The 14,097-nt window shown below is 52.5% G+C and overlaps 1 protein-coding gene across 50 annotated transcripts in view; it reads right to left on the bottom strand.

Annotated features, from left to right (window-relative positions):
* The window catches only part of CIZ1 (CDKN1A interacting zinc finger protein 1), a 47,709-nt gene that overhangs the window by 20,894 nt on the left and 12,718 nt on the right, over positions 1 to 14,097 (bottom strand). For 18 of the 50 annotated variants that reach the window (XM_077967566.1, XM_077967570.1, XM_028834774.2 and 15 more), the window contains exons 1-5: positions 10,009 to 10,149; positions 9,296 to 9,449; positions 8,937 to 9,052; positions 5,515 to 5,586; positions 3,167 to 3,411 (exon numbers count right to left, since the gene is read on the bottom strand). In XM_077967566.1, coding sequence (XP_077823692.1) covers positions 3,167 to 3,411; positions 5,515 to 5,586; positions 8,937 to 9,052; positions 9,296 to 9,444 — 582 coding nt within the window. In that variant the 5' untranslated portion in view covers positions 9,445 to 9,449; positions 10,009 to 10,149. Of the gene's footprint in view, positions 1 to 3,108; positions 3,412 to 5,514; positions 5,587 to 8,736; positions 8,819 to 8,936; positions 9,053 to 9,295; positions 9,450 to 9,839; positions 10,150 to 14,097 lie in introns of those variants that run through there. The other 32 variants (XM_077967582.1, XM_077967597.1, XM_015116748.3 and 29 more) reach the window with 13 other exon arrangements.

Genomic DNA, 14,097 nt, shown 5'->3' with positions numbered 1-14,097 from the left:
ACACCCGGCCCAATGGGGTCCTTCTAAAATGCAAACCTGATCATGTCTCTTCTTTCAGGCTTAAAGCCCTCCCATGGCTTCCCGCAGCCCTGGTGCATGCCCTACGCCAAGCCTGAAAACCCTCTGCACACCCACCCCTTCCCTGCACAACCTGGCCTCTGCACACTCCCTGCCCCGGCCATGCCCCGACAACCAGCCCTCTCTGCTTATCTCCCTTAGCCTTCTCTCTGGTCAAGCCCCAGGCCCGTCCCTGACCCCAGGCTTTCACTTAGAGCCTCTCGCAGGAAGCCCTCCTGACTCCAGAATGGGTCCAGAACCCACTTCCTTTTCGTGGCATTTCTGTATTCTTTTTTTTCTTCTTCTTCTTCCATAAAGCCAGGGTCTCACTGTGTTTCCCAGGCTGGTCTCGAACTCCTGGGCTCAAGTGATCCTCCTGCCTTGGCCTTCCATAGTGCTGGGATTACAGGCACGAGTTGTCACACCCGGCCTCCACAGTCTTAATTAATTGGTTGGAGCATTATTTGCATTAATATCTCTCACCACCCTCCCCATTCCTGTCCAAGACCTCAGGGAGGGCCAGGCCAGATACGTCATCTGCACCAGGGAGTCCCCTGCAGGGACTTCCAGATGTCTGCTAAATGAACACACAGCTCTCTCTGGCCAGTTCCAGGGCACCCCAGGAGGCCACCAGAAGCCTGCAGCCTCCCTCCCTCCCTCCTTCCCTCCCTCCTGCTAAGCCCAAGGAATGAGCACTGAGCAGGGAATGGCAATCTGGACATATCAGGATTCTGCCCTTCAGAAAGTACCCAGCTGTCACCCTGCACGACACAGGCACCAGCCTGAGAGTCAGGAGGCCTGGGCTCTGGGTCCACCTCGACAGCTGTGAGACTCAGGACCAACCCCACCCCAATCTCTGAGCCTGGGTTTTTCCATACGTGAAAAAATGAGGGCAGGACAGGTTAGACACTAGACCATATCTGTGATAACAGGCCCGTTGGAAGGTTGGAGGCGGGGCCCCTCGCTGGAGGAAAAGGCCTCACCTCCAGAAGTGGCGTTGCCCCTGCCCTGGAATGCACCCAGGAAAGTGTGTGAGGGAGGAGCTGCGGGGACCTTCAGGGACAGGACAGTCTAGGGAGGAGGTGAGCCCTTTGCAGATCTCCTGCTTACGCCAGGAAAAAGGTAAACACCTCTCAAACACACAAGGAGCCAGGGGGCTGCAGGCTGGAACCTACAGCCAGCAACAGCGCATAGCTTAGGATTTTATAGCATTGTTCTACCCCAGTTACATTTCCTATTGTTTGTTTGTTTCTTTGTTTGTTTGTTTGTCTGAGACGGAGTCTCACTCTGTTGCCCAGGCTGCAGTGCATGATCTCGGCTGACTGCAGCCTCTGTCTTCCAGGTTCAAGTGATTCTCCTACCTCAGCCTTCCTGAGTAGCTGGGATTACAGGCACCCGCCACTAGGGCCCAGCTAATTTTTGTGTTTTTAGTAGAGACGGGGTTTCACCATGTTGGCCAGGCTGGTCTCGAACTCCTGACCTCAAACGATCTGCCCTCCTCAGCCTCCCAAAGTGTTGGGATTACAGGCCTGAGCCACTGCACCCAGCAATTTCTTATACTTCTGTGAATGGCAATTAACCTAGATAGTTTTTAGAATGTCAGGTTACAATATGTTTCCTTTCAAAACAAATGTAACAGAAAGGAAGTTCACTAGCTCAAAGCCATGATCTCCCACACAGTCGCCCCACAGCCTCGGGAGAGCAGTTGAAACTGGCCGGGCTGAATTGAGAGGTCAGTATCAGAAACACACCAGATTGTGAAGATTTCGTAGTTTTTAAAAAAGGAATGTAAAAGTCTTATTTTTTATATTGATGACAGGTCGAAATAATAGTTTCACATGGGATTGGGTTAAATAAGTTAGTAATATTAATTTAGCCCATTTCTTTTTACTTTATAAGGTGGATACCAGAAAATTTTAAATTACATATATGGCTTATATTTTATTTCTACTGAGCAGTGCTGAGTTATTATTATTATTTTTTTTTTTTTGAGACAGGGTCTCACTTTGTCACCCAGGTTGGAGTACAGCAGTATGATCGTAATTCACTACAGCCTCTAACTCCTGGCCTCAAGCAAACCTCCCACCTCAGCCTCCCAAGTCCCTGGCATTACAGGCATGCACCATCATGCCCCAATAATTTTATTTTTAATTATTAATTTTTTGAGACAGAGTTTCACTCTTGTTCACCAGGCTGGAGTGCAGTGGTACAATCTTGGCTCACTGCAACCTCCACCTCCTGGGTTCAAGCAATTCTTCTGCCTCCGCCTCCTGAGTAGTCAGGATTACAGGCGTGCACCACCATGCCCGGCGACATTTTTGTATTTTTAGTATAGAAGGGGTTTCGCCATATTAGCCAGGCTGGTTTCAAACCTCTGACCTCAGGTGATCCACCCACCACGTCCTCCTAGAGTGCTGGGATTATAGGCATGAGACCCCAGGCCCAGCCACACTGATAATTTTAAAAGAAACATTAAGCTGGGCACAGTGGCTCACGCCTGTAATCCCAGCACTTCGGGAGGCTGAGGTGGGAGGATCACCTGAGGTCAGGAGTTTGAGACCAGCCTGACCAACATGGAGAAACCCCATCTCTACTAAAAACACAAAATTAGCCGGGCGTGGTGGCGCATGCCTGTAATCCCAGCTACTGGGGTGGCACATGCCTGTAATCCCAGCTACTCGGGAGGCTGAGGCAGGAGAATCGCTTGAACCCGGGAAACGGAGGTTTCAGTGAGCCGAGATCCCACCATTGTACTTCAGCCTGGGCAACAAGAGCGAAACTTTGTCTCAAAAAGAGAAACATTAAGTAAATGGTAGCATTTGTGCATGGCAAAAATCCCTTCAGTGATACAAGAATCTTTGAATTTTGGGAAACACTAAACAAGTCCATTCCTGCCCCCTCATTTTACAGATGAGGAAACTGAGGCATAAAGGGAGTGTGACCTCTTCGAAGGCCCAGGCTGAGCCAGAGAGAGGAAACTGAGGCATAAAGGGGGTGTGACCTGTTCGAAGGCCCAGGCTGAGCCAGAGCGGGTGGCACTGGGGCTGACACCCAGAGTCCCCTCCCGCCCACTCCCATCCCCACCTGACCCACCCCAGCCATCACTCACCTTTCGATTGGGGGTGGTAGAGGAGGAGGTCCGGGCCTGTTTCTGGGGATTCCGTCCTGAAAGGTTGAACTGGGAGGGGTTCATGGGGACCCCAACAGGAGGAGGTCCCAGCAAGGACTGGCGAGTGGCCTGGGGAAAGAACTGTTGCAAATTTGGAGTGGCCAGTTGGGGGGGTGTGAGGCTGGGGGTTGTCAGGCTGGGGGCTGCGAGGCCTGGGGATGCCATGCCGTAGCCTCGGAGGTTACCTGCAGGCAAGAAGTGAGGAGAAGAGGGGTCACACTGGTCAGGTAGCAGAAGGTAGGGTCAGGCGTCAGTGCCCCAGAGCATCATGGGAACATCCCAGATAATTGAAAGGGACCTTCCCACCCAAGGGCAGCTGAAGGGAAGAGACTAGAGCTGAGGCTCAGTCTCACCTTGGGCACTGGTGGTGAAGGATTTAGGGCTTTTTTCTGCCCCAGCTAGGGGTGGGGGTGCTGCCTTTAGCATTCCCCAAAACCCTGCTCACCCTCAGGCATGCTTTAGAGTCTGCCACAGAGTAGGTGAGAGACTTAGCACAGCCCATAAGGAGAACCAGCAGGAGGGCTGGTCCCTGGGATAACAGGACACCACCCCTACCCCCACCGGCTACCCTTTATCAGCAGCAACTATGAGCCAGGCACTGTGCTAAGCCCGTTCCTCACACTGCCTCAGTCCCTCGGCCCAGCAGGTATCAGGGTGGGTGTTACTTCTCCCGATGACAAAACAGAGACAGAGTGGAGGTGCAGCTTGCCCAGGGTCTCTATGAGGGGCACCGCCATCCACCTACTGCCCCAGCCAGGATTCTGGGGTCTTCCTCATTCCTCCCTTTCTCTGCCCTATCCCATGCAAGCCATCCCCAGATCCTATCAACTCTGTCTCCTATGCCTCTTCCCAATCTGACTTTCCTGCTCCATCCCCACTCCCACTCCCTGCCTCCTCCCAAAACTGCTTGATCCTTTGCTTGAATTCCAGCCACAGCTTTTGCACAGGATGGCGGCAAACAGTCATCTTTCTCAAACCATATTCTAAGTTCATCTCTCCCTTCTGCCCAAACACTTCCATAGCTCCCTGCTGCTGGGCAGCAAAGCCCATTCCTCACTGCATGGTCTGGCCCTTCCCACCTTTCCAGTCTCCTTTCTTGCCATTCTCCCCACATGTCCCCACTATATTCCAGTCACATGTCCCTGTGCAGTCCTTCAGACATCCTGCCTCAGGGCCTTTGAATGTGCTGTTCCCTCTCCCTGGGCTGTTATACCCGCTGACTCCCATTCACCCTTCAGACCTCCCTGTAGGTGTCTCTCCTCCAAGAGACCTTCGCAGACTGTGTCCCCAAAGGCCCCAGCTTCCAGTTCTAGGACGAGCTACATACTTTCCTTGTCTGCTTTTTTTGTTTTGTTTTGTTTTTGAGAGGGAGTCTTGCTCTATTGTCCAGTCTGGAGTGCAGTGGTGCGATCTTGGCTCACTGCAACCTCCACCTCCCAGGTTCATGTGATTCTCCTGCCTCAGCCTCCTAAGTAGCTGGGACTATAGACACCCACCACCATGCCTGGCTAATTTTTGGATTTTTAGTAGAGACAGGATTTCACCATGTTGGCCAGCTGGTCTCAAACTCCTGACCTCACGGTGATCCGCCCACCTCGGCCTCCCAAAGTGCTGGGATTACAGATGTGAGTCACCACATCCAACTCCTTGTCTGCTTTCTGCTTCACATCATCTAACTCAGCTCTGCACCTCAGGGGAGGCCCAGAGCTTGGGAAGTATTTAAGGGATGAAAGGCAGTTGGAACTCTTGCCCCAGTGCTGGGATGGGAAGCACAGTGGTTAAAGCTTAAAACATGGGTCAGCTGTGCTGTGAGTGCCAGGTTCAAATCCAGACTCTACAGTACGAGCTCTGTGACCTTGAACAAATCAGTTCCCCCTGCTTAGCCTGATTTCCCTGATCTGTAAAATGGGGATAATAATTGCACCTGCCTCACAATGTTTTATGAGGATTCAGTGAAATATACAAATGTGCCTGGTACATAGTAAATGTTCAATTAACATTAACTTGAAACAAATACATATATACATATATGCAGAGAGCCAACCCAGCTCTTAAAAACAATAAGACAAAAGATGAAACAACCTAAAAGAAAAATGAACAAAGGACATGGACAAGTCACAAAAAGAAATAAAATGTTCAACAGACAAATATAAAATGTTCAACTGCACTAGCACTCCAAGAAATGTCAATTAAAACATTCATGACATAGCTTCTTTTTGCCAACCAACTTAATTATATGTATATATACGTTTATATATATATATATATATATAAAAAGCATATAATACCCAGTGTTGCCGTGGGCATGGTGAGACCGGCTGTGTCATACGTGGCTGGTGGCATTGCAAACTGGTCCAGTCCTTTAGGAAAGCAATTTGGCAATACTTATCAAGAGCCATAAAACATCCATCCCCCCTCACTCAGTGAGAAAACACTCTCAAACATCATATTCATCCCAGGGTTACTTAAAACAGCAAAAAAAAAAAAAAAAAAAAAAAAAAAAAAAAAACCCAAAACAAAACAAAACAAAAAATAAAAAAAAGCAAAAGAAAGAAAAAAGCAAAAAAAAAAAAAAAGGAAAGAGCCAAACAGCTAAGAAGGTTTAGATAAACAAAGGCATAGCCCTCTGGTGCAATATTAAACAGTTATTAAAAATAATCTTAACACAGATGATGAAATCCTATGGTAAACGATCATGCCATTCTATTCAGTGAAAAAGAAACAAGGTACAGCCTGGGACTTATATCAATCGCCATCATCAGATACAAATCCCCAAGTCTGTGCCTAGAAGAAAAACGGGATGAAACAGACAAATATGCTGACTGGTGGTTTTCTTCAGGTGGTGAGTGAGTCAACAGATGACACTGCGGGTTTTCCTATCCCCACTTTTAACCTTTTTCCCCACTTTAAAGAGTGTGATTTTTATTCTTGTGTTTGTTTTTGAGAAAGGGTCTTGCTATGTTGCCCAGGCTGATCTTGAACTCCTGGCCTCAAACAAACCTCCTGCCTTGGCCTCCCAAAGAGTTGGGATTACAGGCACGTGCCACTGCACCTGGCCAAGAGTGTGATTTGTTTTCTTTTTTTGAGACAGGGTCTTGCTCTGTCACCTAGGCTGGAATGCAGTGATGCAATGTTGGCTCACTGCAACCTCCGCCTCCTAGGTTCAAGCAATTCTCATGCCTCAGCCTCCTGAGTAGCTGGGATTACAGGCGCACGCCACCACACCCAGCTAATTTTTGTATTTTTCTCTTTTCTTTTTTTGAGACAGGGTCTTGCTCTGTCACTGGGCTGGAGCGTGATCTCGGCTCAACACAACCTCCACCTCCCGGGTTCAAGCAATTCTCCTGCCTCAGTCTCCCAAGTAGCTGGGACTACAGGCACACACCATCACACTCAGTTAATTTTTGTATTTTTAGTAGAGACAGGGTTTCACCATGTGAGCCAGGATGGTCTCGATCTCCTGACCTCGTGATTCGCCCACCTCGGCCTCCCAAAGTGCTGGGATTACGGGCGTGAGCCACTGCTCCTGGCCTAATTTTTGTATTTTTAATAGAGACAGAGTTTCACTATGTTGCCCAAGCTGTTCTCAAACTCCCAGACTCATGTGATCCTCCCGCCTTGGCCTCCCAAAGTGCAGGGATTATAGGTGTGAGCCACAGCCCATGGCTGAAGACTGTAATTTTTTAAATGAGAAAGAAGAAAAGGAAAATGTATATGTATATGTGGCAGGTCCCTGTGTGTGGTTCTCTCCCTACCTACCTGCTTATCATTTTTAAGTCAGTTCCCAGGACTGTCCACACCCATGTGGCCCTGACAGGTCCACAGAGTGACCACCATCTAATCAATACCGACTTGTTATGTAATCTTGGGCACATGACCCCTCTCTGGGCCTCAGTTTCTTTGTCTGTAAAATGGGATTGTGGTTGTACCTCTCTTTAGGGGGTTATCAGTAGAATCAGGAGCATCATCTTGGCTGAGCACAGTGGCTCACACCTATAATCCCAGCACTTTGGGAGGCCAAGGCGGGTGGATCACCTGAGGTCGAGAGTTCAAGACTAGCCTGGCCAACATGGAGAAACCCCATCTCTATTAAAAATACAAAAATTGGCCGGGCACGGTGGCTCACGCCTGTAATCCCAGCACTTTGGGAGGCCGAGACGGGCGGATCACGAGGTCAGGATATCGAGACCATCCTGGCGAACACAGTGAAACCCTGTCTCTACTAAAAAATACAAAAAACTAGCCGGGCGAGGTGGCAGGCGCCTGTAGTCCCAGCTACTTGGGAGGCTGAGGCAGGAGAATGGAGTAAACCCAGGAGGCGGAGCTTGCAGTGAGCTGAGATCCAGCCACTGCACTCCAGCCTGGGTGATAGAGCGAGACTCCGTCTCAAAAAAGAAAAAAAAAAAAAAAAAAAAAAAGGCCGGGCGCGGTGGCTCAAGCCTGTAATCCCAGCACTTTGGGAGGCCGAGACGGGCGGATCACGAGGTCAGGAGTTCCAGACCATCCTGGCTAACACGGTGAAACCCCGTCTCTACTAAAAAATACAAAAAACTAGCCGGGCGAGGTGGCGGGCGCCTGTAGTCCCGGCTACTCGGGAGGCTGAGGCAGGAGAATGGCGTAAAAACCCGGGAGGCAGAGCTTGCAGTGAGCTGAGATCCGGCCACTGCACTTCAGCCTGGGCGACACAGCGAGACTCCCTCTCAAAAAAAAAAAAAAAAATTAGCTGGGTGGCCGGGCGCGGTGGCTCACACCTGTAATCCCAGCACTTTGGAGGCCGAGACGGGCGGATCACGAGGTCAGGAGATCGAGACCACGGTGAAACCCCGTCTCTACTAAAAATACAAAAAAAATTAGCCGGGCGCGGTTGTGGGCGCCTGTAGTCCCAGCTACTTGGGAGGCTGAGGCAGGAGAATGGCGTGAACCCGGGAGGTGGAGCTTGCAGTGAGCCGAGATCGCGCCACTGCACTCCAGCCTGGGCGACAGAGCGAGACTCCGTCTCAAAAAAAAAAAAAAAAAAAAAAAAGTAAAAAAAAAAAATAAAAAATAAATTAAAAAAAAAAAATTAGCTGGGTGTAGTCGCGGGCACCTGTAATCCCAGCTACTCGGGAGGCTAAAGCAGGAGAATTACTTGGACCGGATGCAGGAGGCGGAGGTTGCAGTGAGCCAAGATCACACCATTGCACTCCAGCCTGGGTGACAGAGCAAAACTCTGTCTCAAAAAAAAAAAAAAAAAAAAAAAAGGAGCAGCATCTTGGAAGGAAGAGCTGAGACTGCTCTCCATATTGGGAAATTGAGACAAAGCCACAGGCTTAATGCACAGGGCTAGAGACAACCACTCAGATATCTGGATGGTCAAGACGCCCAGGCGTCGGCCCAGCTTAGCCACTGCTGATGCAGGGCAAATGATTTCCCTTCTCAGCTTCCTCATCTGTCAAATGGCATCTAATCTGAATGTGAGTGAAGTGTGCTGAGTACCACCCAAAGAGCCAGCACTGCCGCCAAGGACATACCTCTGTGATCAGACAGATCTGCATTCAAATTAGCAGCTTAGGGACTTTCACCTCCTGGAGCCTCAGTGTCCTCCTGAGTGAACTAGGATGCCAAGAATAGCTCCCTCTGAGGGTTGCTGGGTGGAGTTGAGACTTAGTGCAATGGGCTGCTAGGGAGCTACACTAAAAGAGACTGAGAAGAGGCCTGGGGCCATCCATACCTTGCAACTGCTGTAAAAGCAAAGCTCTCTGCAGCATGGAGCCGTTGAGGAGGGAGGCTGAGTTGGTGCCCTGGAGATTCAGAAGCGGCTGCTGTGGCTGCTGTGCGGGGAGGCCCCTGTGTGTTGGGAGGGGGTGTCAGAGGGTTATTTGGAAAGTCAGACTTTCCTTCTTCCCCGAGACTTCTCACCTCCATTCTCTGCCCCACTCTGTGGTAGACAGAGGACCCCTTGGGGTTGGAACGGGTGATCTCCAGGACTCAAATGGAGATGGCACTGGGAAAAAGGATGGGGATCGGGACCTCCGAGACATGGGTCTGAGTGGCAAGGCTGAAGCCATCGCCCCCGGAGGCGGAACTCACCGGCTTACAGTCATGGGCAACGGGGCCTGTGGTGGGGACTGCTGGAGCAGCTGCTGGAGCTGCAGTAACTGCTGCTGCTGCAATTGCTGCTGCTGGAGCTGCTGCTGCTGTAACTGCTGGAGCTGCTGCTGCTGCTGCTGGTTGAACATGATGGCTAGGGGCAGAAAGCAGAGTAAGGCCAGGGGTCCCCACTATGGGTCAGGCCTTCTCCCCTTCCATCCACGGCTACTCTCCCAAGCCACGGCCCGCGAGGAGCTTTCACAGCTGCACTCCCAGTCCTGCCAAGAGCCTGCCACACTCGCTTGGCCCATCCTTCCAAGTTACCTCCAATCCTGCCAGGGGCAAGATTCAACCACCCTACTGCCAATGCCCCCCAGACACTGCCAACAGCCCCTCCTTCAACTCCCTCCCTCTCTCCATTTCTGGCGGCTCCATCCTCCCACACTCAGCCTCAGCCTCTCTCTGCGCCCATCACTTCCCCACTCACACCCCCTTTTCAATACCGCAACCCTCTCCCGGCCCCGGGTGTCAATAACATCGGCACCCGTCCAACCCCATCACCGTGGTCCTGAGCCCCGTGGGACGGCTTCTCCCCACCATCGCCACCTCCTCGAGCCCCACTCCACCCGCTCCCACCCCGCCAGCCCCCTCCTCCGCAGACACAGCCAGCTCGCGCGCGGATCCCCACGATCCCGCCGCCCCCAGCCCCGCACCTCGCCTCCCCGCGCGCCCTCAACGCTCAAGTCGCCCCCACGGGTGGGCCGGCCGCCCAGCGCCCACACTCCGGCCGGGCGGCTCCGGCCCGCGGGCTCCCGGCCTCCCCGCGGCTTCTCCGGGGCCTGTGGGCTCATAAGGCCCAAATATGGGCGGGGCCGGCCAGGGCAGCGCCCTCTGGGGGACGGGAGGTCCAGGCGCCACGAGCCGCGCCACCCGAGCCCGCCCAGTGCACCCGTCACGCTGCGGGGGCGGCTGCGGAGCGCGAGCAGGTGCCAGGGGGTCCTGGGCGGCGCACACCTTCCGAACCGCGTCCTCCGCATCGCGAAGGGAAGGCTCGAAGACCAAGGTCCGTCTGCCGCCCGGAAGGGTCAGCCATCCCGCGGGGGCATCGAGGGGGACTTCCAGAAGAACCTGTTTCCAACCGACCTCCCTGCGGCCGCCGCGGTCCTGCGATCCTGGGGCCCGCGCGGGGCTGCGGTGGGAGAGGGCGCGCAGTTAGCGGATGTACATTCATTCGAGGGACCCAGGCCAGGCGAGAGGACGGCCAAGGTCTTACAGTCCGGCAGGAGTTTGCCCACGGAGGGGTGGAGGGGGAGTCCACCTCAAAGTCCTTTCTCAGTAAATTTGGCTAAGGAAGGAGTGGATGAGGAGGGTCGAGTCCAATTATCAAAAAACAACCCTAGGGGCTGGGCGCGGTGGCTCCCGCCTGTAATCTCAGTACTCTGGGAGGCCGAGGCTGTAGGATCGATTGAGCCCAGGAGTTCGAGACCAGCCTGAGCAACACGGTGAAATCCCTCTCTACAAAAAATACAAACATTAGCCGGGCGTGGTGGCGGGCGTCTGTAGTCCCAGCTACTCGGAAGGCTAAGACAAAAGGATCACTTGAGCCCGGGAGGCACAGGCTGCAGTGAGCTGAGATCGCGCCACTGCACTCCAGCATGAGTGACAGAGCAAGAGCTGTCAAAAAAATAAATAGTCCGGGCGTGGTGGCCCACGCCTGTAATCCCAGCACTTTGGGAGGCCGAGGCGGGCGGATCACGAGGTCAAGAGATTGAGACCATCCTGGCCAACGTGGTGAAACCCCGTCTCTACTAAAAATACAAAAAAAATTAGCCGGGCATGGTGGTGACTGCCTGTAGTCCCAGCTACTTGGGAGGCTGAGGCAGGAGAATTCCTTGAACCCGGGAGGCGGAGGTTGCAGTGAGCCGAGATCGCGCCACTGCACTCCAGCCTGGCGACAGAGCGAGACTCCGTCTCAAAAAATAAATAAATAAATAAATATTAAAAAATAAAAATTTTAAAAAGAAAAGGAGAGACAAAGAGAGCCCTGCTCCCTCATCCTGCACCTAAAATGGTCCTGCCCCCAAGGACCCCTTTAACAACCACCGTATCCCCCGTCCCCGCGCCGTAACAATCTTTGGCTACTAAGTAGTAATTCTTTTATTTATTTTTTATTTTTTTGAGATGGAGTCTCACTCTGTCGCGGAGGCTGAAGTACAGTGACGCCATCTGGGCTCACCGCAACCTCCGTCTCCGGGGTTCAAGTGGTCCCCCCGCCCTCAGCTTCCGGAATACCTAAGACTACAGGCGCGGGCCACCACTCCCGGCTAATTTTTGTATTTTTTAATAGAGACGGGGCTTCACCATGTTGGTCAGGCTAGTCTCGAACTCCTGAGCTCAAGTGTCCGCCTGCCTTGGCCTCCCAAAGTGCTGGGATTACAGGGGTGAGCCACCTCTCCCGGACTAAGTAGCAGTTCAGTCTCCCTTCTCTGTGGCTCCCTGCCTTGCGCGAGTCACAGCCCAGCGACTCCTCGCCCAGCCTTCCGCGCCGACGTTGGGCCGGCAGGGCGCGCGGGGGCGCTGGCGGCGCGCAGACCAGGGCAGGCGGAGCGCGTTGACTGAGGGTGTTCGGGCAGTAGAACTTGCGTGTCCATAAATCACTGCAGTCATGTGACGAGCACCGCTCCAAAGCTCTGGACTGGCTCTGCGGCAGACAGGTTGCGGCCGAGGAGCCTAACTCGGCCTGGACTAGCCGCGGAAGAGCTAGGACTTAGAGGCGCGAAAGTGACTCGGCGAGGCCGGAGGGCAGGGTGGCTTCCGGGGCCCGGGGGACGTCGGCGCTTCTGGGTGAACAGGCTGCCTGGAGGGTGGGGACTTGGAACGCTGGGCTGAGGAGTAGGCTTTATCCCTTAAGGGTAGGGAGCACGGAGAAAAGGGTGTGAACCTCATGAGTGACAGCATCAAATCTGCCAATTAGAAAACCCGTTCCATGGCCGGGCGCGGTGGCTCAAGCCTGTAATCCCAGCACTTTGGGAGGCCGAGACGGGCGGATCACAAGGTCAGGATATCGAGACCAGCCTGGCTAATACGGTGAAACCCCGTCTCTACTAAAAAATACAAAAAACTAGCCGGGCGAGGTGGCGGGCGCCTGTAGTCCCAGCTACTCGGGAGGCTGAGGCAGGAGAATTGGCGTAGACCCGGGAGGCGGAGCTTGCAGTGAGCTGAGATGCGGCCACTGCACTCCAGCCTGGGCGACAGAGCGAGACTCCGTCTCAAAAGAAAAAAAAAAAAAAAGAAAACCCGTTCCCGTGTAAACCAAGAGGGAAGCAGTGAGGAGAGATGGGCGAGTCAAGACTGCCCAGGCTCTACTGGGCACAGTGGGTCACCCCTGTAATCCCAGCACTTTGGGAGCTCCAGGCGAGTGGATCACTTAAGGTCAGGAGTTCGAGACCAGCCTGGCCAATATGGTAAAACTACGTCTCTACTGAAAATACAAAAAATTAGCCGGGTGTGGTGGCGGGCGCCTGTAATCTCAGCTACTCGGGAGGCTGAGGCAGAAGAATCGCTTGAACCCAGGAGGCAGATGTTGCAGTCGAGATCACATCACTGCCTTCCAGCCTGGATGACAGAGCAAGACTCCATTTCAAAAAATAAAAATAAAAGACTGCCCAGGCTGCCAAGCAAGCACGTTGACACCTTGATCTGGGTGCTAGCTTTGGAGAAGTCCAGAATTGAATCGTGACTCCCCTGCCTTGTGGCTAGGTGACACTGGCTGGGGGAGAGGCCTTTTAGCTGGTTTCCTCCTTGGTGAAATGTGTGCCCCCTCCCGGGGTGGTAAGGATGACATTACATAATGCTTAGCACTGGCACCTGGCACAGAAGTAGCTTAACAAATTGCCAAAGTGAAAAAACTAAAAATAATGCTTGTGCTGGTGAAGGTGGAAAGCCAGCACTAACTTCCTGTGTTGGTTCATCTTTCTGGAAAGCAATTTGCAAATTTTATATCAAGAATCTTGAAGGCCGGGCGCGGTGGCTCAAGCCTGTAATACCAGCACTTTGGGAGGCCGAGACCGGCGGATCACGAGGTCAGGAGATCGAGACCATCCTGGCTGACACGGTGAAACCCCGTCTCTACTAAAAAATACAAAAACTTAGCCGGGCGAGGTGGCGGGCGCCTGTAGTCCCAGCTACTCGGGAGGCTGAGGCAGGAGAATGGCGTAAACCCGGGAGGCGGAGCTTGCAGTGAGCTGAGATCCGGCCACTGCACTCCAGCCTGGGCGACAGAGCGAGACTCCGTCTCAAAAAAAAAAAAAAAAAAAAAAAAAGAATCTTGGGCCGATGTGGTGGCTCACGCCTGTAATCCCAGCACTTTGGGAGGCCGGGGCGGGCGGATCACCTGAAGTCAGGAGTTAGAGACCAGCCTGGCCAACATGGTGAAACCCCATCTCTACTAAAAATACAAAAATTAGTCGGGCATGATGGCAGACGCCTGTAATCCCAGCTACTCGGGAGGCTGAGGCAGGAGAATTGCTTGAATCCAGGAGCCAGAGGTTGCAGTGAGCCAAGATTGCACCATTGCACTCCAGCCTGGGTGACAAGAGCAAAACTCCATCTCAAAAAAAAAAAAAAAAAAAAAAAAAAAAAAAATCTTGCACATGTTTTGCCCTTTGACCCAGTAACACCACTTGTAGGAGTCTAGCCTAAGAAAATAATCAGAAATGAGACTTTTACAAGATAGCAGGTTGTTCATGGAAACATTTATATATTCTTTTCTTTTTTCTTTCTTTTTTTTTTTTTTTTTTTTT

The sequence above is a fragment of the Macaca mulatta genome, chromosome 15 (assembly GCF_049350105.2).
Source record: "Macaca mulatta isolate MMU2019108-1 chromosome 15, T2T-MMU8v2.0, whole genome shotgun sequence".
In the NCBI taxonomy this organism is placed as follows: Eukaryota; Metazoa; Chordata; class Mammalia; order Primates; family Cercopithecidae; genus Macaca; species Macaca mulatta.
Note: the sequence above shows the minus strand (reverse complement) of the source record. Positions and strands in the feature narration are given on the sequence as shown.